The 26,501-nt window shown below is 37.2% G+C and overlaps 2 protein-coding genes across 3 annotated transcripts in view; both read left to right on the top strand.

The window, feature by feature from the left end:
- The window catches only part of nckap1l (NCK associated protein 1 like), a 29,529-nt gene extending 28,976 nt beyond the window's left edge, over positions 1–553 (top strand). The window contains exon 31 of the mRNA XM_036124595.1: positions 43–553. Within this exon, the coding sequence (XP_035980488.1) occupies positions 43–159 (117 nt within the window). The 3' untranslated portion in view covers positions 160–553. The remainder of the gene's footprint in view (positions 1–42) is intronic.
- Positions 554–3,340: 2,787 nt separating this feature from the next.
- LOC105930913 (calcium/calmodulin-dependent 3',5'-cyclic nucleotide phosphodiesterase 1B) lies at positions 3,341–26,501 on the top strand. Of its 2 annotated transcripts, none has more exons than XM_012869346.3 (14): positions 3,341–3,532; positions 10,317–10,430; positions 13,580–13,762; positions 14,185–14,251; positions 14,356–14,472; positions 14,780–14,920; positions 17,050–17,150; positions 18,943–19,068; positions 19,843–19,944; positions 20,139–20,259; positions 22,215–22,296; positions 23,609–23,726; positions 25,572–25,708; positions 26,058–26,501. In XM_012869346.3, the coding sequence occupies exons 1-14, from the start codon at positions 3,456–3,458 to the stop codon at positions 26,153–26,155; spliced, it is 1,584 nt and encodes a 527-aa protein (XP_012724800.2). In that variant the 5' UTR covers positions 3,341–3,455; the 3' UTR covers positions 26,156–26,501. The 2 variants fall into 2 exon arrangements, with proteins under 2 accessions (XP_012724800.2, XP_012724802.2); XM_012869348.3 differs by lacking the exon at positions 3,341–3,532 and adding an exon at positions 8,361–8,545.

Here is a 26,501-nt window from a genome sequence, read left to right on the forward strand (position 1 = left end):
TATATGAATAATTTCTCGTCCTTTCATGACTGATTCATCTAGATTGTGGAGGAATCTCCGTTCCTGAGCCAAGACATGCTGGAAAGCTGCTTCCCGTACGTCCTCCTCCGAAACGCCTACAGGGAGGTGCACAAGGCTTTCATCCTTACTTTGGCCTGAAGACTTTTTCTCTAGATTTTTTTTTTTTTGACCCAAAAAGCATTTCAATGCAGACATGTTCTGTTTGCATTTCTCTTCTGCTTTCACCCATGTGTCCCCTGTTGTTAATCAGGACTTAGACTTTTAACCTGTCGATTGCTGAGAGAGAGCACATTTTATTTACTTACATGTATTCTCATTTTATTCTGTTAATACAGGCATGTGCAATTTAACTTTCTTTCATATAGAATAAAAATACAACTGCTTTACGGTCTCTATTTTTATAATTAGTACAAACAACAAGTCAGGTATGTTCTTGTTGTGTATATGAGAAACATTTACACTTTTGACATTAGCACTCCAAACACATTGTAATGTCTTCTGACTGTGAATAAAGTGAATCAGGAAAGTTCCATGTTTTTGTTTTTATTTTTAATCTACAAAGTATCTCTATTTCCCATCTTGCATAGATGTCTTTGTATCTCCATGTATATTTACGTGATGCATTCAAATTGTGCAGAGGTAAAATTGCTCGTGAATAATGTTAGACATCCCCCTTGTTTTGATTATCTTCTGCAAACCAGCACAATCTTGCCAGTGATTTCCTCCTCTGGTTCCTCCTCTCTTCCCATTCAACCTAGAGCTGCAGCTGTTGTGTATCCGCTCAGTTTCCACACTGGAGATGCATATATTTATCTAGCTTGAACATTTATGTGTGCGTGTGTTTGAGTGCTTTTGTGAGTTGGATTTAGGTTTTCAGTATCTTGGGCTGAACCTCCTCTTGAGGCCCGAAGAGGTTGAATTCCCACTAGTGGGAGCATTTGCATGAATACACAGATGAGAACGCATTAGGACAGCACGTCAAAGAATACCAGCGCAAAATCACAAGCAGCATGGTTATAGCAGTGGGCTGGAGTTCGTTTAACATCATTTCTATGTTTCAACACACATTGTCATTCTCCAGCTTTGCATATTTTCCCATTTTATGCCCTGGGAGTTTTGCTTGCTTTTATTTCATCATTCCTTATGTTATTGCACAAGCTTTGAGAGAAACATTGTGCTTTTTTTCAAATTCTGCCAAGTTTTAAAGGAATTGCGCGCTTTCATTTACAGCCTACAGGATTGAAACTTTGTGCCTTTTTTCAAATTCTGTCAAGTTTTAAAGGACTTACTTGCTTTCATTCACTGTTTATAGTACTGATATGCTGTTATCGGTGCTGTGTCAACAAACCTGTAACTTGTTGAGCACACACAGGGTTTTTAATCATATGTCTAGGACACCACAGAGTGCGGCTTTATCAGTGTTCACAATATGTGCCTATTGTACTAAACAATATGTCTGTTATGGAGTGGCCAGGTTATAGTCTGGATTTAAATCTGACTGAGTCTTTAAAAGAAACTTTGATTGCGGCTGTATTTAAAAAAAAATTCTTAAAAGTAGAGTCTGATGAAGTTTCTCCAGTATAATGCATGTCATTCAAATGCTGGGTTTCAAATGTTGTTGTCCAGTGTAACTTGACCAGTAATTAGGTTTAGGGGACAAATGCTTTTTCTAGATAGGGCCAGAGAGTTTTGGATTGTTTTTTTTTTTAACTTTCATTAATGAAATAATCATTTAAAAATAGTTTTCTACTTACTCAAGTTATATTCATCACTTACCAAAATGTAATAATACTATAATGATATGAAATGTTTAACTGTGAAACAATTCAATGCAGCTTTATTTATATAGCGCCAATTCACAACGCATGTCATCCCAAGGCCCTTTACAAAGTCAAATTCAATCAGATTATTCAGACAGATTGGTCAAAATGTTTCCTGTCAAAGGAAACCAAGTAGATTGCATCAAGTCTCGAGAAGCAACATTCACTCCTTATGAAAGAGCGTAGACCCACAGTGGACAGTCTTCTGCATTGTCCATGGCTTTGCAGCAATCCCTCATACCGAGCAAGCATGAAGCGACAGTGGAGAGGAAAACTCCTTTTTAACAGGGAGGAAAACCTCCAGCAGAACCAGGCTCATTTCTGCTGAGCAGTTCTGCAGCACATACTTAATTAATAACTATTTTCTCAAAGATTTTCGATAGGAAAAATAGATTAGAAATGGGTCTCTAGTTTATTAAACCATCTTGATCAAGAGAGGGTTAACTGTTAAATAACAACTACTTAAAAAGCCTGTGTTACATATCCATTTACTAAGGATAGATTAATCATGTCTAAAATAGGGCCATTAATCAAAGGGAATGCTTCCTTAAATAATTTGGTTGGGATAGGGTTTAACATACAAGTGGAAGGTTTAGATGAAGCTAAAATTTTAGATAGCTCAGAAAATCCACCGGGTCAAAACAATCCAAATACCAATCAGGCTCTAAAGATTCCTCCAACGCTGCCTCGCTTACTGAGGATGAAGTAATCATTTTTGCGAGTATTCCAGTTATTTTGTTTTTAATATAATGTGTTTTATTTATGAAGAATCCCATAAAGTCATTACTGCTGAGAGCTGATGGAGTGGATGGATCAACGGAGCTGTGACTCTGGGTAAGTTTGGCAACTGTACTACAAAGAAACCTACGATTATTTTTATTCTCTATTAATGATGAAAAATATGCAGCTCTAACTCTACGAAGGGTCTTCTTTATACAACACTAAACTGCTTTTCCAGATTAGGTATGATTCCTCTATATGTGTAGATTAGAAAAGTAGATATCTGTAAGGGAGCAAATACTTTTTTACTTCACTGATATGGGGGTGACATTTTGGCCAGGCTTAGAACAAAAAGGGTGTATTTCTTAAGTTTACAGTTTTACCATTTTAAAAATGATCTTTTGCCATATAGATTATGTTTAGTAAAATACCACAATTGGTTAGATTTGCATAAAAGCCCCTGTTGTAGCTGCCTTGTATCGTTTCCGCCTGTTTAAGACTTGCATGCAAGCAAACTATTCTCCTTGCAGCTCTGCTGCTTGTCCTGTTCAGAGACCCAGTGGGACTGCTAATGATGGAAACTCCGGTCCCAACATACAGACTCTCTGCTGATGGTGTTGGTGACACAGTGCCTCTTCTGTTGAGTTGTTATGCACTAAGGATTACACACAAACACACTCTGTAACACAAACCAAGCAGACTCCTCAATACACAGAGGAGAGCTATGTGTATGTGTGAGTGTCGAAGGCACTGAAAAACATAAACTGCGGTGGTTTACTCACATCAAACAATCACGTGTGGGATTTACAGAAACACGTAGAGGAATAAACTCACTCCGTCCTTCTGTACAACACTGACAAATACACACATGTACGTTATCTGGAGAAAGGAACTATGACCCCTGCCTGTAAGCTACACAGAAGAACTGATAGAAATCTGAGCATTGTGACGTTGATGATGACTCTGGAACGGTAAGGCTTTCTTGTTTACTAATCTTGCATTAATAGTGAATGATAAACTGCACTTGATATTGATATTTTCTGTTGACGCTGTTAATTAACTTAAAGGGTTTATACTGCATCTTTTCTGTATAATGTTAGTTTGACTTATCAAGGTGAGGAATGCATTGTACTAAAGATACTTCTGTTGTTACTGGAGATAAAACTACTTTTTATTATTGTTCACTGGATTTGCATTTAGAATAGAGCCTCACACATGAGGAAGTCTGTTTTGAAAATATACAAAAATTATTTTGATCCTTTCTATTATTGTCTCACCAGCCCTGCAGCTGATACAACTAAATGTTACCTGAATGAAAACAATGATGAAAAGCCTGTGTATCCAATTTGGGTTTTGTGGGTGACCAGGTTTGGGGGTGACAATAGAAATCCCATCCTCTATTCCTGTACTATATATACATACATATTTAAATTTATCAGGGCCAAAAAACATTTTTACACCCTCATTACATATTTTGTGATATTTTAGATTCAGTTTAAATTGTTATTAACTCCAGGCTACAGAAATTTACATTACAGTTACAGAAAAGAAAGAAAAAATATGTTCTCACTTACAGATTTCTTCTGATTCTGCTTTGTCTTGCACTTAAATGTTTTAGATCCCCAAAAACATTATTGTCAGAGAAAGATGACCAGATTGAATAAAATGTTTTTCAATTATAAAGAGAAAACTGAAGAAGCCCTGTCTAAAAGACTAATTTCCCCCATAAATGAAACAAATACTTGTTCCCTTCCAGGTAATAACTGCTCACAAACATTCGTGATAACTAGCAACAAGTCTTTTACGTCACTCTGGAAACATTTATTCCACTTCTTTTGAATAATTGTTTTATTCCACCCATACTGGAAGGTTTTTGATGTTTTCTGGTCAGATTAAGGTCATACCACAGCATCTTTATCAGATTTAAGTGTGGAATTTGAATAGACAACTCCAGAACAGTTTTTTGTTTTTCGTTTTGAGCCAACTAAATGTGGACTTACCAGCGTGCTTGGGATCGCTGTCCTGCTGCATAACCAATGTGCTTGTGAACTTTAAAGTCGTGACTGGTGGTTGGATGTTGTAATTCAGGATTTTTAGGTAGAGAGCAGTATTCATGGATTAATGAAATATGATAAGATGTCCAAGTTCTTAAGCAGCAAAGCCGCCTCAGAACAAACTCCCAGCACAATGTCTGTTTGTATGTTGTGTTTTGAAATCTAGTTAGTTTTACACCGGATTTGAGAAAATACAGATCCTCCTTCAAAGCTGTTTTGCAGTTTGTCTCTTCAAGCTACAAAACATTTGCCCAAAAAGCTGGAGGATAATGGAAAGGATTTTTTGAGAAAATGTGAGACGGACCTTTGTGCTCTTTTTGATCGACAGCGCCTTTCCAAATCCAAAGCATTCTAATGTGACAAATTCAACAATTTGTCACATCAGATATGTTGTGCAAAACTTAAGATAATAATTTCAGGGAAAGTAAAAACATGAAAAAAAATTGTTTCTTTACAGTTACTAAAGTCAATCTCATTCAATATACATTAAAGTCAAATTTTAAACATCTATTGTAGTTATTTTAAGCAAAAACAATCAGTATGTTGGAAAACAAAATAGTCAAACGTTTAGTAAGAAATGAGCAAGTACAAGGCGACAGTGGAAGGGAGCAACTGGATTTTAACAAATAAAACATCCATCCCTCCACTATTGATACCCGCTTATCGATAGGCTCTCGCCATGTTGTAGGGGTGCAGGTGCCTAACTCTAGCAGTCATTGGTCCAGAGGCGGGGTACACCCTGGGCAGGTTGTAGTCCATCACAGTGCTCATATCTAAGGGCAACTTGAAGAGACTAATACTGCGTTCCAGTTGCAGCTTAGAAATTCTGACTTCTGAGTCAGAAGAATCAAATGGAATGACACCTAAAGTCTGAAGATAATACTTGGAAAGTCTGAGACGTTCTTTGTGGCCGATTTTCAGATTCAATGCGGCATCTCTTCGCATGAACAGTAGGCATCAAAAATCAACATTACATGTAGAGGCTGCAACTCTGAGTCCAATATGCATCTGCAATATACAGCTTTGAACAACATTTGAACGAGATACTATGAACAAGGCAACAGCATTCCTGTCAGGCGCCATATTGGAATCCTACCTTCTCAGACTGTGTTAAGGTTAGGTTAAGAGGAACGCTGTTAACTCGGGTGTTACATCATTCCCAGCTCCTAGTTCCAACTTTCGAGCTAAATGGAACGCAGCATTATTAACCTAAAAGGCATGTTTTGGACAGAGAAAGACAGAGTAGCTAGAGAGAACCCATGTATACACTGAGAGAAAATGTAAAGTTCATGCAGAAAGACCCCGGGCCGGGATTCTAACCTCGAGCCTTCTTGCTGCACAACAACAGTGCTGTCAACTCTGCCACTCTGCATACAGCCCAAACAGCGGTGGTGAAATGTAACAAATTTTAATAGACCCTGCTGTGACAATAAACAAAAAGGTAACATGTTTTACCGTAATGCACTAACTCTGATTGTGCTGCATGTACCAAATCACTCCATCACATTTTATTGTAGCTTTGATCAATTTCCTTATTTTTATCTATTCAAACATAAGAAAGTCGATGTAGTTAGAGTGCCTGGACACATAACTTTTCAATGTCATTTATGGTGGCTAGGCTACTGCGATAGATTTTACTTTCTGACGAATGGGAGGAGTTGCTGGGTAATCATTGCCGTGGAAAAGTTTGTGAATCAAGAGAGAAAGACCTTGAGGCGTGTGCTTAAAAAATGACAAATGCTTAAAAGGGGTCAAATGTACTTGAAAATGATTTGGATTTTTTTTTCTTTTTTTTAAACCCAGCAGACAAACCCAATTGAAGAAGTTTACAAAATTTTCTCTGCTTTTTGTGGATAAAAGTCTGTTGATGGTGCTCCTATAGTTCTGCAGAGAGGATGAAGAGTAACATGTCGTGACGTTATCTCTCTCCTTTTTCACCGTTTGTTGTGGCATGTCAAAGAGCATGGGAGCATGAGAGTCAGTCTGACCCAACAGGCAAGGCAGGAGATGGACAGCAGGCAGGGGTTTTCCCAGGCCACGCTGTCGCAATGCTTTCACAACATTCTATAAATACAGACCACTAACAGATTTAGGACCTACTGTAAAGTGTCCAGGAACAACTTTTGCTGTCTACACTATGTTGCACATTTGTGTGATGTCCTTTTATGGGGCTTCAAAAGACGTAAATGTCCTTTTTTAGACAAACTCTCTTCACAGATCTGAAAACACTCAGCTGACATTTATTCACACAGAATTTATTAAATTATGTAGATTGTTACTCTAATCAACTAGTTTGATTTTACTTCTGTATTGCATGTATTTGTTTATTTTACAGTGCCCTGCAGAAAGAATCATCTCACTTCAACTTTTCCTGTCACATTACAACTACGAACTTCAGAATATTTCAATAGACCAACAAAAATAGCAAGATCTTAAAGTGGAAGGAAAGCATACACATCTTTTGATTTGCTTTTTGTTCTTAAAGATAAGCCCATTAAAATCTGTTACCCCCCCAAAAAAATCCATTGCCACTCTTTAATTTACATGCAAAAGTCATCTGATTTGTTATTTTGTTCAAAGATTTGACCTAAGTTGAGAAACTAACCTGAACACAATACCTACAGTGAAACATGTTGGTGGCAGCATTATGCTCTGGTCATGGATTTTTTTCTTAACAGGAACAACAAAGCAGATCAGAGCTGTTGGGAGGATGGACAGGAAACCCTGAACGAAAACCTACTATAAACTGCAACAGACTTGAAACTGGGGTAGAGGTTCACCTTCCAGCATGACAGCTAAAACTGTAATTTAGATCAAAGCATATGCATGTGTTAGAATGGCCCAGTAAACGTTAAGCCCCCAATCCATTTGTAAATCTGTAGCGAGAGTTAAAAAAAAATAGTGGCTCATAGATGCTGCTCATGCAATAAAAAAAAAATATCTAAAATATGCAAAGCTGGTTGACGCATACCCTAAGGGACTTGGAGCTGTAATTACAGGATAATTAGCCCATACTACACTACTCTCCATATCTTTCAGATTATTATTTGTTAACAGACATAACTTTGTGTTCATCTGTCACATAAAATGACAAATTAAGATACATTAACATTTTAAGCTGTAGCATGCCACAATTTTGAGAAGTTCAAGGGATTGCAATAAAAAAGCATTTTATTTAACATTTTCAGTTAAACTAAGTGGTCCTTGTAGATTTTTTTTTTTTTCCTGGACAATATTTGTTTATGTGCTTTGGGTTTGGGTGCCTCTGGTGGGTGTCGGTGAAAGCCTCCCAGTGCAGTTCTCTGATTCGTGGCTGAGGTGGAAAACTCTCCATTGGGATTTGGCTACACACACACACACACACACACACACACACACACACACACACACACACACACACACACACACACACACACACAGCTTGAAAGCTTTGCAGTCAACACTTCATCTGCAAGTGAGGTCAACTCTCTCACACTTCATACAACGGGTGTACACAGATACACAAACACTCAGTCACTGAAGAAATAAAAAGAGCAGTTTTCTCTCTCTCTCTCTCTCTTTCTCTGTCTCTCTCTAGCTCTCTCTCTCTCTCTCTCTCTCTCTCTCTCTCACACACACACACACACACACACACACATAAGCACGCACACACTGACACAGTTTGGGGCTGACTAACCAATCAGAGAGAAGTGGAGTAGGTCCCCCAGAAGTGGGTGGGAGAGTTGCTGAAGCTGTTTCAGAACACATAAAGTTTGCGTTGGTGGTTTGCAGAACTTTTAGCTTACTACAACTTTGAAACAACCATCCTTTTCATCATCTTGATTTATTTTTTTTAAATTGAACTCTGGGGTCGATTAGAGCACAGCCTGATTGTGGAATGGCCGAATTGTTGCGAATCCGAAAGAAAAAGCTCCAAATACCTATTTCTAGGTAAGGACGTAGGGTTTTGATAAATGCAGAATATATTACGCATGAAGATAATTCTACAGCAAAAGGTTCTTTCCTACAAGTTGCATTTCTCTCCGAGTGCTGGTTTCTTGTTTTGCAGAAATGGAAAGTTGTGACTCAAAAAATGCACTCCTTGCGTAGATGGTTTCAGCAGATATTAGACCTGTCATGTAAGAGCAAAGAACCAGGTCCTATTTTTATACCTCAAGGGGTTGCTTGTTGCCTGTTTTAGATGGAAGTGGATTTCTCAGAAAGGTTCTTCTTGTTACACTGGCTGTGGGCAAAAACACTTGTCTTGCCCATATTTTTGGCTTGGGAGAGAAAGCTGCTGCAGAGGTGGTGGGTCATGTGGCTTTTGTTTTGGTTAGACACTGATGCATCTGTACATAGAGGGCACAGTGTACAGCTTCGTGGATTATGTATGGTGCTAGGATTTTCTTTAGCAATTAACAAAGATTATAGGATGCAAACTGTTAAATTTGGCCTGCTTTGAATTCTGAATTTGAAAACCTTTGTTTCAGTTTTTTTTTTTATTGCTTTACATGCAAAGAGACAGAGAGAAACGATTCAAGAGACACATCGGATCCTGCTCACATTGTGGCAAATACTTAATAGCGGACGATATTTTGGAGATTTAACAAAAAAGCAGATTTCTCATTTTTTTTACAGACATTTTCATGAGCCGTATTGAATAGTAATTTCCTGCGATTGTCCTGTCAGAGGTTCTCCAGCTGCAGACAGTCAAAACAAAAAACGCTGCCTTATCACGAGAGATTACTTGAGATTGAAAATGAGCCGTGGCATTCGGAGGCATGCTATTTTTATGACTCCACGGCGTTTGAAAGCTCCTGCCAGCGTGATAAACACTTGAAAAAGCTTTGAGCATCTTTTCTGCAGGAGCTGGCTCCCAAGTGTAGGCGCAGCACAGTTTGAACTCCATATGGGTGGTTAATGAAAGTGTTTTAGAAAAAAAAAAAAACATTAATGGAAGATACATGTTATGACATCAAAGTAGTCTTGCTTTCAAACAGAATTTTTTTTTTTTTTTTTAAATGGAGATCAAATTTTTTTAATCACATCTCAACTGGATTCACCTGTTAGATTAAGCTTCATAACAGGAGGTGGTTAAAATGTAGGTGACATGCTTGAAGCATTTGCTTGTTGTTCTACTTCTGGGGGTAGGTTTCCTCCAGTTCTCACTCATAATGTGATTAAGAAGTTTCCAAAACCGAGAGTGAGCAACGTGGTCTCAGAGGTCCTCAAAATTCAAGCAGGGTTATTTTTTTCTTTATTTAGTATATTCTGATTTAATCTGTGTTACATAATACCCGTAACAGGGGATCGTTTTCCCTCTCATGGAAAATCTGGCTCTGATGGTGCCCTTTTTACCACTGGCTGTCTCTGGACAGTTTGACATTCATGTAATTTCCCAATGATTCATTTCTGTTTGTTGAGATTTTAGTGCACTTTTCACTAACTCATAAAGACAAAGAGCTGCCAAATTATAGAACTTTAGTTTATTGAATCTCTTCAAGTTTACGTTCATTTATAGAGGCCTGCGTCATGTAAAGGCAGCTCTAAGTGCTTTACAGAACAACAGACAAGGAGCGAAATAAAGTTCTTTGACAGGTTTTGACTTACTTTTGATTGTTCCCTTTACCTCAATGTTTGTGGGTGCCGGTACCTTGAGTTAGTCAATTTTATTTAGCTCAATGTGAATTTCACATAACTTGGTTGTGCTTTCTTTTTTTAGGCTGAGGAGCATGCTGAAGCAGATTGAGGAGAAGGATGTTGATTTTGAAGAATTAAAACAAAATTTGGATTTTACGGCATCATTGCTGGAGGCAGTTTACCTCGATGGAACAAGGTAAGACAATAGCAATAAATAAAAAAAATCAAAGAAACTGCCAATATTCAGTAATTGAATAGGCATGCTTTATAGTTTCAGGAGAAAAACGACCTAATTAAAAAGAAAAGAAATGTAACATATATAACAACTTTCCTGAAAAACAAATATAATTAAACATTTTTGTAATGTTTCTGATACAGTATACAGCGTCCTTGCAGTACCAGAGCAAAAAATCCTCAATGATGCTAAACAGATTAGGTGGCTTCAGTGTTACATGCCAAGAATCATATTTTACTATTTCCAGGAATAGTTCCCTTGACAAGCTTAATTTCTAAGCCGTTCGACAAACTTAATGTTCTGAGCAAGATTACAGTGTATCCAAGACTCCGATCACAACATAACGTTTTCCTTAAAATTGAAGCATTTTTATAGCATCAACTACAAGTCAAGAAACAAGGAGCACCGTCTAAAACTGACTAAATTAGATTTATGGTTATTTGCCACAGACACCCAACCTTAAACTGAATCTTATTGGTGAAAGAGTCACACTTTGGCATAGAAAATGCCTCGAAAATAAAAGAGTGATGGTAAGCCATTGTGCAAGTTTCAGAGTTTTTGTACAAGTTTACCTCGTCTGGTGACAAGCTGAAATGACATCAGTGTTGTGCACGCTCATGGGAGAAGAGGAAAAGCATCATCTGCTGCGACTGCACAGGTCTTTTGTTTAGAGGCGTAATGTCTTTTGAGGTTAGAAAGTTATGAATATTAAAGCCGATTATGTGGAGACTCAACAAAGTAGCGAGGTGAATGAGAGCATGCAGAACGTAACATCCTCCTGCACGCCCAGAGAATGCAACCTGAATCACTCTGAAGAACTGATTTATGGAGTCTATGGAGGGAACTAATTTTACACGTTGGGCAATTGTAATGGCACGTATGGGAAAGAAAAAAATTTACCTTTAAACTTGCATAATAGTCTTTTAATTAAGCCTTTTTTAAAACTGTGTAATTTATCTAAGCGTTCAGTATTTTAATCAAACAAAAACAAAGTAAATTTTTTGTAATAAAGGGACATGTAAATCATTTTAGATTTAGATTGAAAGCTTTCTGGACATTTGCCTCATTAAAAATAAAGGCACTGTGTTTGCAATTTCTTGGAAAAAAATGAAAATATATTTTAGTCTCTCCTCAGCAATGAGAGTTAAAGTAAGTGGATAGATGTGTTCCTATCAGCCATAAACTTCAAGAGATTGTAAAAAGAGTATATATATTGTTTTGTACCTTACATTTTGCACTTAAAGACGATTTTAATTTAAGTTTAATCTCCCTGATTAAACATAAAAAGTCTCCATCTGCATCAACCATCTGTTCTGGGTGGCAACATTTTTATCATTCTTGATTTCCTCACAAAATCAGTCCAGGGGCGGGAAATGATCCGAGCATCAAATTGGACACCCATGCTTTAAAGTTTATTGGGAAGTATTTTTTATTTATTTTTAGTACTTTTAAAAGAAAAAAAAAACATCTGTGAAACATCTGTGAAACATCTGTAAGACACACAGTGGGAGCCTTCAGATCAAGATCACTCGTACCATAGATAGCTAGATAAATAGGCCCCACACTATATCAGTGGAATACATAATGTGAGATAGTTATGTGCCTGTCTGCCCACCTCGACTACGCTGCAAACCAGGTCCTTATCGAAGTGTGCAGAGTTTTTGGCTATGGTCCGAACAAATTGTATCCTGTTACTTAAGAAAATTGGATATTAAAAAATCTGCTTAAATTACTGTTAAAAAGTGCAGTATTGATGTTGTCTGATGTCCCAAGCAGTAATTGCAATGTAGCTTTGGCTTTATAACAGTGTGAAGCTATACAACTTCAAATATTTGTGGATCAAGACTGAGCTTATCAATTTCTGTCATGAAATGTATTTTTAGCGAAGCCTGCATTTTACTAAAGACTTCCGAGTCTAACCTCATGTTCTATAAGCCTAGAGAGGCCACATACCTATCCTTCTTTTGACGACACATCTGTTCTTAATGCTTCGAGCGTGCACGTCCTGAGCACTTCAACTTGACATTTAATAGTTCATTTATTACAAAATCTTTGTTAAAAAGACTGCATGCATGCATTTATTTTAAGTTTCCTTCCTACTCCCAGTATGACAGTTCTTAGATGTTTGGTTTCTGACATCCAGTGCAGGACCCATGCTGATTAAAGAACCCCAAATATAAACCTGCGATGGGTCTTTAAGTGCATTCAAACACGAAGAGGTGGATACCACCTCTTTCAAGTTAAAAGCAACAAACAAAGCCAGGCCTTGACTCTTGCTCTCCTGACTGACAGTTCATTTAACCTGCACAACAGCAGAGCCAGCCCTAGTCACAAGCAAGCGAGGGAGCCCGTAGCGTTAGGGTTGTTTAATGTTAAAACATCACATGTATGTTTTAACATTAAAAATTGATTATCCCAAGTGGTATTAGTGAACACGCAAAGTAACATGGTTTGGTTTACAGTGAATTGTTGTTTTATACTGTTTGCTAATTAGTAAATGTATGTTTCCAGTCCTAAACTGTAATGATTCACAAACGTTAAAAAAGGAAATCTGTTTTGGGGCCCAGCTCTGCCTCATAGCACATAGCATAAAGTAAAGTCCAGATAGGGACAGTCTGACCTTGACTTCAGCTCGCTAAGAACAGGTTTTACAGGCTTGTACAACAGCTCAGTTACAGTGGATAACATGACCGCTCCAGAGTACTTGAGGAGGACAGTAAAACTGTGCTTCGTTGGGAGAAATGCATCTTGCTTCACCTGCAGAGCAGTGATAGTTGGTGGAACCGACAGGAAAGCTTTACAGTCATCAATAAAACAGTGACTGCATGACAACAACAAGTGCCCCCGCATGCTCGAGAGAGAGAAGATAGGGACCCGGGGACCCCTGCTGTCAGTCTCGGATACTCAGTCAAATCCTTCGCCTATCACTGACTGACTGAATGAAATGCAGAGAGCATAGCTTCCATAATGAGCCATGATTTTACTTATTATCTAATGCATTGACCTTTATTTGTAGGAAGGAGTCCAATAAGAACAGATTATTCCTCCAATTATATTTATTTTATGACCTTACTTCTGTTTGCATTCAAATAACCAATGTCTGATCTTAGACAGTGTCTGGAGTCAGAGGATGATCTTCAGCAGCTGCAGTCAGACGGGGTGCCATCAGAGGTCACTGACTGGCTGGCATCCACCTTCACCCAGAGGATTCGACGGCCCACGAGACGTTCAGACGAGAAGCCAAAGTTTCGCAGCATTGTGCATGCAGTACAGGCTGGAATATTTGTGGAAAGGTATGACAGTTCAAACATTTCATTTAGATCTTTCTCACCTAGGCAAATATTTAGGAGGATGTTTTAGTGAGAGCAAAAAAAAAAAAAAAAAAAAAAACTCCTCTAGGAAAAACAATAGAACAACTTGGCTGTGTGTCCTTCATGTGATCATTATTAAATAAGGCCCCCGTTATTTAGTTAAACCTATAAACTACTTATGATCTTCTCGGTATTCTCCGGTAATCCTATATCTCATGGAGTTAATTTTATGACTACAGATGATAACTGTGAAACATTAGTCGTGGGGTTTTCCTGTAAAACATTTGAAGACTGAGGGCAGGGGCTTTAGAGGATTAGTATAAACACCTCCCGAGTCAAGTTTGCTGCACAGCGTCAACATCTGAACTTTAACTGAACTCAACATAAACACTGCATTATTACAGGATGTTCAAGAGGGCCTACACAGCCAGCATGCCAGACCAACCTGCTGCAGTTGTAAGCTGCCTGAGGGTAAGCCTGCACTAATCTGAGATCTCGCAGTTCGATAAGTGGCCCATCTTTAGAAAAAGGATCAATGCAGGTATGCGCTGTTACTTTTCTCTCTTTCTCTTAAGGACGTGGACCGTTGGAGCTTTGATGTTTTCGCCCTGAACTCCGCCAGCTATGATCACGCACTACAAACTCTGTTCTTTGAACTGATCACAAGATATGACCTCAACAGCCGCTTTAAGGTTTTTAAAGTTGAAATGATGCTGCTTCAACTATGTTTTTACCACATGTTCAGACTAAGCGTCTCTCAGTGACATTAATCCTCACTGCTTATTCAAAGAAAGTGTAATTTGTGGAAAATGATCAAACACTGATTCAATTTTAAGATAAGATAAGAAATTCCGTTATTGTCCAGTGGCAAAGACACAGACGCAGTATGGCATTTGAAAATCATCATCTTTGAATCATGCATTATTTAATCTTGTCACCTAATTTAGGGTAGTTTTCTCAGAGCACAGATGGTAATTGATTATGTAACGTTTTCTCTAGATCCCTATCTCTTGCCTGACTGAATTCCTGTCTGCCCTGGAAAGAGGATACTGCAAACACAACAACCCCTATCACAACCTTGTTCACGCAGCTGACGTGACTCAGACCGTGCACTGCCTGCTGCTGCGCTCCGGCCTCGTGGTATAGTACAGTCAAATCAACATTGAATCCGTCCATTTTTCTCAAGGATACAGTTTCTTGCGGCCAATTTCTCACGTTCACTTAATGTTTTTAGGACACAAACAAATCATTTTACTTATTCCCTGTTCAAATACTGCAGTGCCACATATTATTCCTACCTAAAGGGCATATTTATACAACGTTCCCTTTTGAATTGTATTTAGCCTTCTTGATCATGATATCTATATATTTCCACATTTGAAGTAAAAAAAAAAATGTGTTCTGTTAAAAAAAACAGTGGAAATGTCACTCACAGTTCTTTGTCATCCATGCATTACACAATGGCCTCCTAAGAAGAAAGTACCAATGATTTGGTCTCTTGTTTAAAGCCAAGTTTGTAAAGGAAAGATTTAAGGGCCCATTTACTCAGTGTGGTGGAAAAAAAACTATCTGAGAGCGTTGGCTCAAGGACCTGACAGACAACCCAAAGGTTTAACAGCACACACTCACTGAGCTCTCTGGGCCCATAGTTTGCCACAGACGTTGTACTTCATAAATTTAAAATTCTGTTGGCGTTCAGGTAAACATACTGTAGAAACAGTGAATGTACTCGGCTGACGCTCTCATTTTACGACACATATTTAGTCCTTGAGGGTTTAATAGCACAACAGTAATGTGTCTGTCAAAATGTTAGTGTTGTCATAACATGTATTTTCACCCTAAAACATCCCTTCAAGTTTAAGTTAAACACGGGGTGGCTGAGAGGACATTCAAAAGTAGCAGCCAGCATCAGAACTCATGAACCAGGTCAACGGAAACCCGGGACTTGTGCTTTTTTAATTATGAATCATGAATTATGAAGATTCGGATACATAACTCAGATCAATCAGGAGCGGAAAAACTCTAAAGAGAACACATAAAAAAACAGAAACCGCGGTAAAACATTGCTTTTTTTTACCTGAAATTTATTTTTGCTCTCTATTAAAACCATTGTGTAGATGCTAACTGTGCCAGATGTTGCTATGACATTAACTATGTTAGGTCCTCATCCCTCTCCCTTGGGTTGTTCCTTCCCTCAGGGCCAAGGTTCCAGAGACATATCTCTGAGGCAAAAAGTACTAACCCGCCCTATTTACTTTCCACAAAGTAAATTTGTGAAGAGGGTAGAAAACGACTCACTCAATAGGCAATAGTCCAAAAGGCTGCAACACACACCTTTGACATATTTCTGTTAGACAGGTGTTTTATTAAATAAAAATAAATAAACCATTATCTTCTTGAAGCAATCAGCAAGCGTAATCTCCCATTTCATACGATACGTAATCGTCCATGTCTAGAAATAGCTTTTTTGTTGTTTGTGGCTCCAACAGCTCTTCTTTTTAGAAACTAGAATGTGCTTCATTTGATTTTAAGTCCACAGACTTTAGGATATGATGAAATTTCCTCTAGCTTGTTGCCAACTTCAAAGCATTGTATTACAAATGAAAACTTCTGTTTTTTTTTTTTTTTAATTAGCAATTATTTTTAAATTATATCATTAATTGTTGTTTTTTTTTTCTTAGTCATTTGCCTGAACAACACAATGGTCTATCCTTTGAGTGTCAGAATGATTCTGTGGTTAATCAAAGATTTCTGGGGCAGTGTTAAGTGGTTTAGAGATAATCTCTTTCAAAGTGGTGCTTTCAAAAGCCTGATCATAGAAATGTACAAATAAAACCCTCAACATTCAAATACATTTTATATAAAAGCAGATATCTCTAGATGCTAAATATTTTTTTATTTTTTTTTAATGAGCAACATTGTGTTTACTGTTTAGTGCTTTTTGACTCTATTAACCACTCAGAGTGGACTGGGCTCATCTGGGCCCATCTTCCCAACTCTTGTGTTTTACAATTTCAGTTCTTTTGAGAAGCTCCCAGGTAGAATACCTCAAAAAGTTTGAAATACAGCAAAAGGAAAACCTTGTTTTTTCCCACTTCAAAGCAGACATGATGATTCTGATGTTATTTCCTCAATGTCTACTTGCATCTAAAGATTCTAGAGATTTATAGATGTTCAGTACCGAGATATTTTGGAGCATAATGTTCTCTTCTGCTCCACCTTTGTTTATTTGCTTGCTCATCCAATATTTTTCCCTTTTATTCATCAAGCACTGGCTGACAGAGCTTGAGGTGATGGCATCTCTGTTTGCTGCAGCCATTCACGACTTCGAACACACAGGAACCACAAACAACTTTCACATCCACACAAGGTCAGCTTATTTTTTGCTGCATCTTTTATAAACCTTGTCTAACGTGCATTAAGTGGCTGTTGTATAAATGTCACGTCCTGTTCTAAAAATGTAAAACAGAGCTAGAGATGGAAGATTGAGAAATGGTAAGAAAACAGTCTTTATATAAACCTTTTCGGAAATTTTGGGAACGGGGCGAAAGCGCTCTCAAGCAAGAATGGAAGGAAAATCAGTATTTTTAGATTTTTTATACACAGTCCCCTGGCAAACATTATAAACTGGGTTATTTTTTTCTTATTTGGGGAATAAAATACAAAGATGCCCTTCCACAATTAAACATGTCTTAGACACACACATAACAAGGATAAAATTATATCTACACAAGACTAACACACTTTTAGTCTTACTTGTGCCAAAATCCCCAAAACTAATTAAAATATTTTTTATTTATTATTATTTTACATTGCTTTAGATATTCTATGCCTACACACACATGCATCCTGCTTCCTTGGCATTGAATCAAGTAAAAAACATGACTGTAAAAAATACATATTTCTCTAAAAACTGGACACTTTCTAAAAGCCATCAGTTTTTGACGATTTTTCATGTTGAACACCATATCAAGATTATCAATATGGCTAAATACCCCATGATTTTTTATTTTAGCACATAATTCAGTGTGTCACAAAAAATGACAAAAATAAACTACGATATGGACTACAAATTTTGACAGTTGGATGGTGGCGCAGGGAGCTAGGAGTTTGTCTTGTAACTGCTGGGTTGCTGGTTTGAATCCCTCATGGTTCTCAGGACTTAATAAAACATTATATAAGTACGGGCCATTTACCATACCAAATGTAATAATAACAATGTATTCAATTGCATGGTATTTTTTTGTGCTTCTGTATACTGTATATTTTTAAAACATTTAATTCTATTCTCAACATATTTTTGGTGCAATTCAAGGTGCATTTTATACCTTTTTATTTTAAATATCTCAGAAAAACATCTGTTTAAAGGGCCTCAAAGTGCTGCCTCTTCTCCTTCACCTACATGACATTATAGGAAGGGTAGTCCCGCTAAATGCTGCATGAAGATACAAGATTCAGGCGTTGGCAAAGTGCGCAAAACAGATTCAGGCTACAATCTATCTAAATGGTTGTGTAACATTTGTATTAAATATAAAAATGCATATCTGATAAAATAAATAAAAGCTTGGTTTGGTGTCCCTGTTCGTAATTAAAGAAATTTTAGTAGGAAAAATCATTGCCTATGTTCTTAATGTAGTTTTGTCTCATGTAAGTATTGTTATTTTCAGGCGATGGTTTCTTTTAATTTTTCTACATTCAGTAGCTCTGCCAGAAAATAACGTTGCTTTTAGGATTCTTTACACCATAAATTCCAGATGGCTTCTTTTGCTCAACCTACAAATGCGTAGGTTTCCATAAGTGCACAGTTATGAAGAGGCTTAAAAATAAGACCCTAATGTGCAGACTGGCTAATCAAAAGATGAGTTAATTACCTTGCTAATAGGGAGTCATTCATGCACATGGCACACCTATTTTTTTTCCCAGACATCTCTCCCTCTTCAGCGTGAAACTAATCATTATATCATTATATGTATGCACAGTTATTAAATTGCTCCCCAAGACTTCTAGCTTTATGCAGTTCTCTCTCCATCCCAAACCCTCAATTTAGATATTTCCCATCATTTCAATGTTTGACTATCTTAATTAATCTGTATGTTTAAGAGCCTCAGTTTCACAAGATTGTCTGTACATGTCTAACTTATCCTTGTCTGTCTTCGTTTCAGGTCAGAGTTTGCCCTGATTTACAATGACAGGTCTGTGCAGGAAAGTCATCACTTAAGTGCAGCATTTCGCCTGCTGCAGGATGACCAGCTGAACATCTTCATTAATTTGACTCGAGAGGAGTGGATGTAAGACAACCAGGTTTATTCTATTTGAACATTTATAGACATTTATTGTTGATTTGGGGGGAACAGTAATGATGAAATGGATGTAGAAATAATATTTCATAATGAAACAAGTGGGATGTTTGCCTGTTATTCCGGTTCCCAAAAGACAAGCTGTGGAGTTTATTCTCAATTGGTTTACTAGCTGTCTAAACTAAACTAACACCGCAAAATATCTTATGAGCACAAGGCTCATCTGACAGGTCATGGTTTGTTATAGTTAATGATCTTCTACAGTGTAAAACACTGTAGAAGATCATTCCACCCATAATAATGAGAAGTTAACTAGTTAATAAGTCTCATAGCTGCTGCAGCTACATATATTAGACATGTTAATTATATCACAATGTGAGGTTTACAAAACACAGTAAAGATTGATGGGTGTTGGCTTAAAGGAAAAACAGATGCCTCCTTGCCAGTGTAAACATCAGTGCAGGTTGTGCTGGGAAATAATTTACAATATTTAAGCTGTCTGCATTAATGGAGCCATCTGCTTTTACATCCCAGGCCCAGTGTGACTGTAATAGTCACTGAGGAGCTGTGCAGAGATAAACACTGTTGTATGCCGCAACAGGCTCCTTTAGCAGTCAGTGTTACCATGAGAACAAGGAAATCCATCAGTAAAGCTAAAAAGGTTACAACCTCACAGAGTCCTCCTGCCTGCTTCTTCTACTTTATATGGTTCCTTCACGTAATTCAAGGTCAGCCACTAAACCATAAGTCTGTGTGTGTTTACAGGGAGATGCGATCCCTCGTTATAGAGATGGTTTTGGCCACAGACATGTCCTCCCACCTACTTCAAGTCAAAGCCATGAAATCCTGTCTACAACAACAGGAGCGGTAGGTGCCAAACCGGCCGTTTATTTATTGGATCTTTAGATGCTATTGCAATGTTTTAAACTAAAATCCAGACAAGTGATCTGAGTGTCTTAGACTTGCTGCCGGACCGCTTCAGGATTGCTTTGCAGGGTTTTTTTTTTTTTTTTTTTCTGCCGGGAACACAAACAAGCAGAGCATTATGCTTTCTCCATCAGGATTGATAAGCCCAAAGCGTTGTCTCTGTTACTGCACACGGCTGACATCAGCCATCCATCCAAGCCCTGGGCGCTGCACTCTCGCTGGACCAAAGCCTTAATGGAGGAGTTTTTCAGACAGGTAGGCATCTGAGTAGACCTGAAATATTGCCAGTCTTTTATCCTTTTTGCCTCCTAGATAAAATCTTCAGATTTAGATTCATGCTCAGTAATTTGACTTAATTGTCGGCAACAGAGAGTCATGTTCGTCTTGCATAAAGTAAAAGTTGTAGAGATATCACTTGATCTATTTTTCGCTAGCTCATTTGACCATAGCTTTGATTCTCCCATGTTTGCATGACAAAACATTTGAGAACTAAAGCTAAATCTCCCCTTAAAAAACAGGTGGGAACATTTCCTAATCTTTCTGAAAACAATCTGGCCGCTGAACTTTCAGAAACCTACGCAGCCTTTCTCTGGTTGCTGCAAATGCACAAACATTTTCCACCATTTCTCAAATTACTTCCTGTGGTGACTGACGTGCAGTCCACGTAATTAATCAGTAATACAGGGCTTTTCTTTTACTTTACTTTAAAAATACAAAACAACAAAGTTATTCTCTTCTTTCTGGAATGTTTTATCTCTGTCACATCGTTTCCATCTGTAGCTTATATGAATAGAAATAAAAGCCCAGTGGTTCCCACAGTGCTGTGAAAAAACGTTTTTCCCAATAATAACAGTAAATACACATGGCCATTTTTAAAGTGTTGATCATTTATTAAAAGAAAAAAAATAGTCCTAGCGATTACTTTTCACATGTCCAGGGATGACCTGTAGAATGAAGTAGGCTAAAGACCTCAGAAGTGTATACATAATGTCCAATGTAAATTAAAACAGTGTACAGCTCAGTCTTGCAGCTTTTAGTTTCATAAATATTTTGCTTGTTGACATTAGCTTTGATTATGTATCAATTTCACAAATAGTTTGACCAATATTATTTCAATGTTATGCGAGCATGTTTCTTTTCTCTGCTTTATTCACATTTTTATCTTGTGTCCTGTCATGTAAAAAAATAAATAAAAGATTTGAGCCTGAAGGCTGGATTCTGTCATGATTCAAATGAACTGAATAAGGTGAGGTCTAAAAAAGGAGATGAATGAGGAAATGTTAAAACATAAAAGAAAAGCGAAGGCCAAACAGTTGGAAATCGTCACAGATTCCTAGCAGCTCAACTATGCAGTAAAAAGCTCATCGGAGTCTAAAACCCATTGGAAAATGCTTCAAAGGGATTATTTGTTTTGACTTAAAAAGAAAACCTCTGAATAGCTTTAAAGGTGTGAAATACACCTTTAGGAGAGTAATTTGCATAGTGTAAGTGGATTTGCTGTGTTGAGCAAAGTAAGCTTATTTAGTTTACACTTCTTTAATCTGTAGTGAATATGCTGAGTTTTGTGCCGCATGTAGGAATTGTGTGTTTGTTGCCTTCAAAGTCTGGTAATCCTCAGGATTTGGTTAAGGATTTCCTTTGGTGTGTTTAGAGACAAAACAATTGCAGGAAATGGAAAAAGCCTGAAAACTATAAGAGAAAAACTAGAATGTGAAAAGCTTGCAGATGTGAGCTGCAAGCTTGTTGAAAAACTGAACTGCTGACAATAATTTTTCATGCATTTCATCATGAGAACCACGACGCATTTCGTCATAAGTACAGTATAATTTTTAACCTTACATAAATGCAAATAAGTCATTCTTTTTAAAAGTGTGGATCTAAAATTGAGTGACAGATGGCAAACACTGTTTTCGAAAAGGCGCAGCATGATTTGTTTTAAAGTTCCTGCAATTATTTTGAATTTGAGGTTAGACTGATATGTAATTTCACTTTAAAATATTTATTAAGTTCTTCTCTCTTAGTTAGAACAAGGTGTGGAAACTCTGAATAGACACTTTTGTACTTTAAAAACACAGAACCTCCCACTCACAAGGTGCTCTGTCTAAAAGTTTCAGTTGGTGTGTGCTGGAATGAAAAAAACGTAGAAAGTTATTTTCAGGTCAAGAGTGGGATGTCATTGAATCTTCTCTTGTTCTTTCTATCTTTGTGAGGGCGATAGAGAGGCGGAGCTCGGCCTTCCCTTCTCTCCACTGTGCGATCGAAAAAGTACATTAGTAGCCGAGTCCCAGATAGGTATGTCTCAGAAAATACTAATTCCTTTTCTTTAACACATTGTTTATCTCTCTCTTAAACTGAATTTGTTTACTGTGGTTAACAGTGCTTCTGTGAAAGAACAACCACACATCACCGCACGTTTTAAACAAATACAAAATATACTTCCTGACCAGATTAACCTTTTAATTGCCTTGCAGTAATATTCATACCCGTCAAACTCCTTCCCAATCTGTCACATTATAACCAAAACTTTACGTGTAGGCACCCTCAGAATTCTCCTAAATAGTAAATAGAATCAACTGCTATGTGATTTAACCTTAGCATAAATCCAGCTGCTTTGTGTAGGCATCAGAGGTTTGTTAGATAACACTGGTAAACAAAGAACATCAAGAATACCAAGGAACACAGCAGACAGGTCAGTCGTATAGTGGTATATATATATATATATATATATATATATATATATATATATATATATATAGGTAGAATTTAGGTAGAATTGCAAGAGGACGGTCATTGTTTAAATTTAGCCATAACACATTCTGTTGGCACTTTGCTAAAATCCTTATAGAGAAAACAGCAAACGTGTGAAAATGTGCTCTGGGCCGACAGAAATGTAACTTTTGGGCCTGAATGCACACATAGTGTTTGCTGCATTACCTTTAACAGTGAATATGTGAACCAGGTCAGAACCAACAGGAAGATGAATGGAGCTAAAGAAAGGAGAATCCTCAAAGAAAACAAAGAGTCCGAAGTTGAGCTGAGACTGGAGTTTATGTTTGTTTTTGAGGAGGACAACAACTCTAAAGATACAGACAGAGCATAAGTGTCATAGTTTAGATAGCCAAGTCAAATGCATAGCTTCTTCATGCAAACTGAGTTCGTTGTAAGGAAGAATAAGGGAAGATTTTAGTTTCTATATCTGCTAAGCTGGTAGAGACAAATTAAAGTGTAACTCACCCCCATGTAAAAGTATATTCCCGCCCCCAGACAAATTTGAAAAATTCCATCAAAGTGGGCGGGGATACGCGGGAACGAGAGCGGGCTTTGTCCAGGATGGGTGGAGCAGCCGTCAGCTTGATTTGCCGTAATGAACCATGGAGAGTGGACTAAGCAAGCCAATTTTTAGATTGTTCTCTGCAAAATGTTTAACACCACTTATAATTTCCCTTCCACTTCAAAATTAAGTGTGTGTTGGTATTTTAATAAAACACACTGAGATTTAGCGGTGTAATGTGACACAATGTAAAGAAGCTCAAGAAATATTAAATGTAATGCAAGGCAGTATAGGTACCTCAGTAACATGGCATGTTGGCATTTGTTCTTGCAGGTTTCATTGACTTCATTGTGTATCCTACATTTTCCCTGTTGACGGACATAGCAGAGAAGATAGTTATTCCCTTGGTGGAGGAGAAGCCAGGTCCCCCAGATCCCTGCAACAGACACAGGTACTGGAAGAACACAGGGTCTCCAAGCTTTTATTCCTGCTGGAAGACAGGGAAAGGGGAGCAGTGGAAATGTTAGGAACATTTAAACCTGCTTCATGTATTAAAAAAAAAAATACTAAACCTATTTAAATGAAGATGAAATAAACCAACTGAAAATTTTGTAAAACCTAAAAAAAAAAATGTAGAGCATAATTAAATTACATCTAAATGAAACAAAGCACAGTTAAACACCTGCTTTATGTAGTGGAATGAGCATTGAACTTGTCAATGTTTTTTCAGTAAATAGAATGAAAATGGGGTTATTGATGTTAAATCCGCTTTATGTATTGGTAATCCACACCTCCAAAGAAAATTCTTCCTCCATGCAGTTTGTTCTTCAGTTCTTTACTGTGCATCTGAGATCCATTTCTCGTGGCAAAACCAACCTTGTTTAATCTTCAGATTCTTAACAGGCATTTCATCAAACATTTCTCCATCTATTCTTCCGTCTGTTATGTTTTTTGGGGTGACATGCTCAGCGATATCTTTTCCAAGCAGGGTGTGTGTAATGACATGTTGAATTATTCACCTTTTTTTCTTCAACAGTGGAGTCTTGTGAAGTGACAGTACACAGTGGCCACATTGGGGTTGAGTGTGTAGCCTATAATTACAATAAAAACATTTATCTGCTAATTTCATGTCTTTCTGAAGTGCTTCATGACTCTTGAAAAAGTCTTCTGGTTGTCATATTTTTGACTCCTCTGGTCTTTTATGGTGTAATGTTGCTCTTTTCATTTCAGAATGTTGTCCCAACAGTGTTCATTAGCTCTGAACCAGCTAATATTTATGAACCTTAATCAGGTGCAACATTGCTTTCTGAATATTTATAGCTTTCAGCTGTTTTATTAACTTTCAAGTCCCTTTTGAACTTCTTTTCTGCTCACTGTCACTGCGTGTTCACTGGGATATGTAATGTTATTATACATCATTTCATATAAGAACTAATGTGATTTTATATCTGTGAATACGTGGATTATGTGATTTATTTGCCACATATGATGTCATTTTTATGCGAATAGCTCCCATTTAGTTGAGCGTCTGTTCATGCTAATACCTTTTTACATATCACTATAATATAACTGAGAATAAGGTTTACTGGAGAAATTCTGAGTGAAGAAACATTGTGGTTTTATGATGGGTTAAAAATCAATGGTGTTCCAATGTTTTTATATTTTAAACATGAAGGTATGCATTAAAATTCACATTAAATAGACCCTGATTAATGCCAAGTAACACAATAGCAAACGTTTAAGGGGAAGACATAAAGGATCAACAAGGAAAAAATAACAGACACTAATAATTTGGCTAAACCAAATTATAAGTGTATTTTTAACGAGCGGTAGTACGGTAATGTACATTTACAAAAAGCATTAACAAACAGGACCATGAGAAAATAAAGGACATATAGGTATGTTCATAATGGAAAAAAAAGATGTCTTCTTTTGTTAAAGTCTTGAAATAAGAAATGTCTCTATACATTGAATGAATTTCATATGCTAAACTTCTATATTAATGACAAAAGCTAATGAATAACATTTGAAATATTTAAAATTAAAAACTGAGGGAAAATTTGCGAAAGCAACAATTTTTTAAAGCAAAAAGTTAATGATTTATTTCTTGTTTATTTAAATATCCCCCTTTTGTGTATTTAGAGGAAACAAATTATTCACATGGCCATAAAGCAACTACATGACAAAATTATGATTGGTCTGGTCCTGATGGCTCTCCATACAGAGTCTGGATCTGTTTGGGAAATCAATACGAAAATCAATACGAACGTAAACAATTATTGTTATTTGCCCTCAGTAATCTGTGGAAGGAGAGCTCCAGAGGTCTGCAGTGGAGTCTTGCACACATAACAGCGGAGCTGGTGAGTTTTCGCTCTACTTGGACAAGACACACAGAAGACAACAAGCTCAAATGGAAAGAGAGTGGCTCGAATGGTAGGCTGCACATTCACGGCTGCACTGTTTAAAACACATGTTTCACAAAAAGAAAAAAAAAAACCTATTACTTCATGATTGTAAGGTAATTAAATTCTGACAAATTTTCTTTTGATGTAAGAAATAAACGTTTGGAAACCTCTGCTACGGTTTAATAAAAGATCTGTTGTACAAATATCTCACATTCTGGCAGGGTTGAAGCATCTTGGCTCCATCCCTTTGATTTGATTTGTTATCTAAATTCATTTCAGAGTGATCTCATGTGGAGATTAACAGATACGAATACATTGTTTTCCTTTCAGCTTATCAAAATGTTCCAATGCCTTTTCCAAACTTTTATTTCCTCCAGGATTTTCTGACTCCAGTGTTACAAAAGAACAACGATCGAGGGAGGAGGAGCGGTCAGAAAAATCTCCGCAAGGCACCACAGAAAATACAAAACAGTAGAAGGGACTTTTTTGTGATTTCTACACAGTTTAACTGAGGATGGGAATTACATTTTGTAACAAAAACAAAACATCTTTTTTATATAGTGTGTGAGAGGAGAGTTATGAGTAGACTAAAGATTAAGATCAGGTAAGATAATATGCAGTAACAATGATGTCCTTATGTCTTATTCTATGAGTAGTATACCACAGTAATTTAAATGGAAAGTGGACATGCTGGTCATGTCATTCAGTAGTCAATGGTTTTAATTTAAATTGCCACTTAAACACAACAGGAGCTGTTTTCCAGTTGCAGTTATAGAACTACACAAACATATTTAACCTGCATTAAACTTTAAAACATGCTT

This window comes from Fundulus heteroclitus, chromosome 20 (assembly GCF_011125445.2).
Source record: "Fundulus heteroclitus isolate FHET01 chromosome 20, MU-UCD_Fhet_4.1, whole genome shotgun sequence".
NCBI classification, from domain to species: domain Eukaryota; kingdom Metazoa; phylum Chordata; class Actinopteri; order Cyprinodontiformes; family Fundulidae; genus Fundulus; species Fundulus heteroclitus.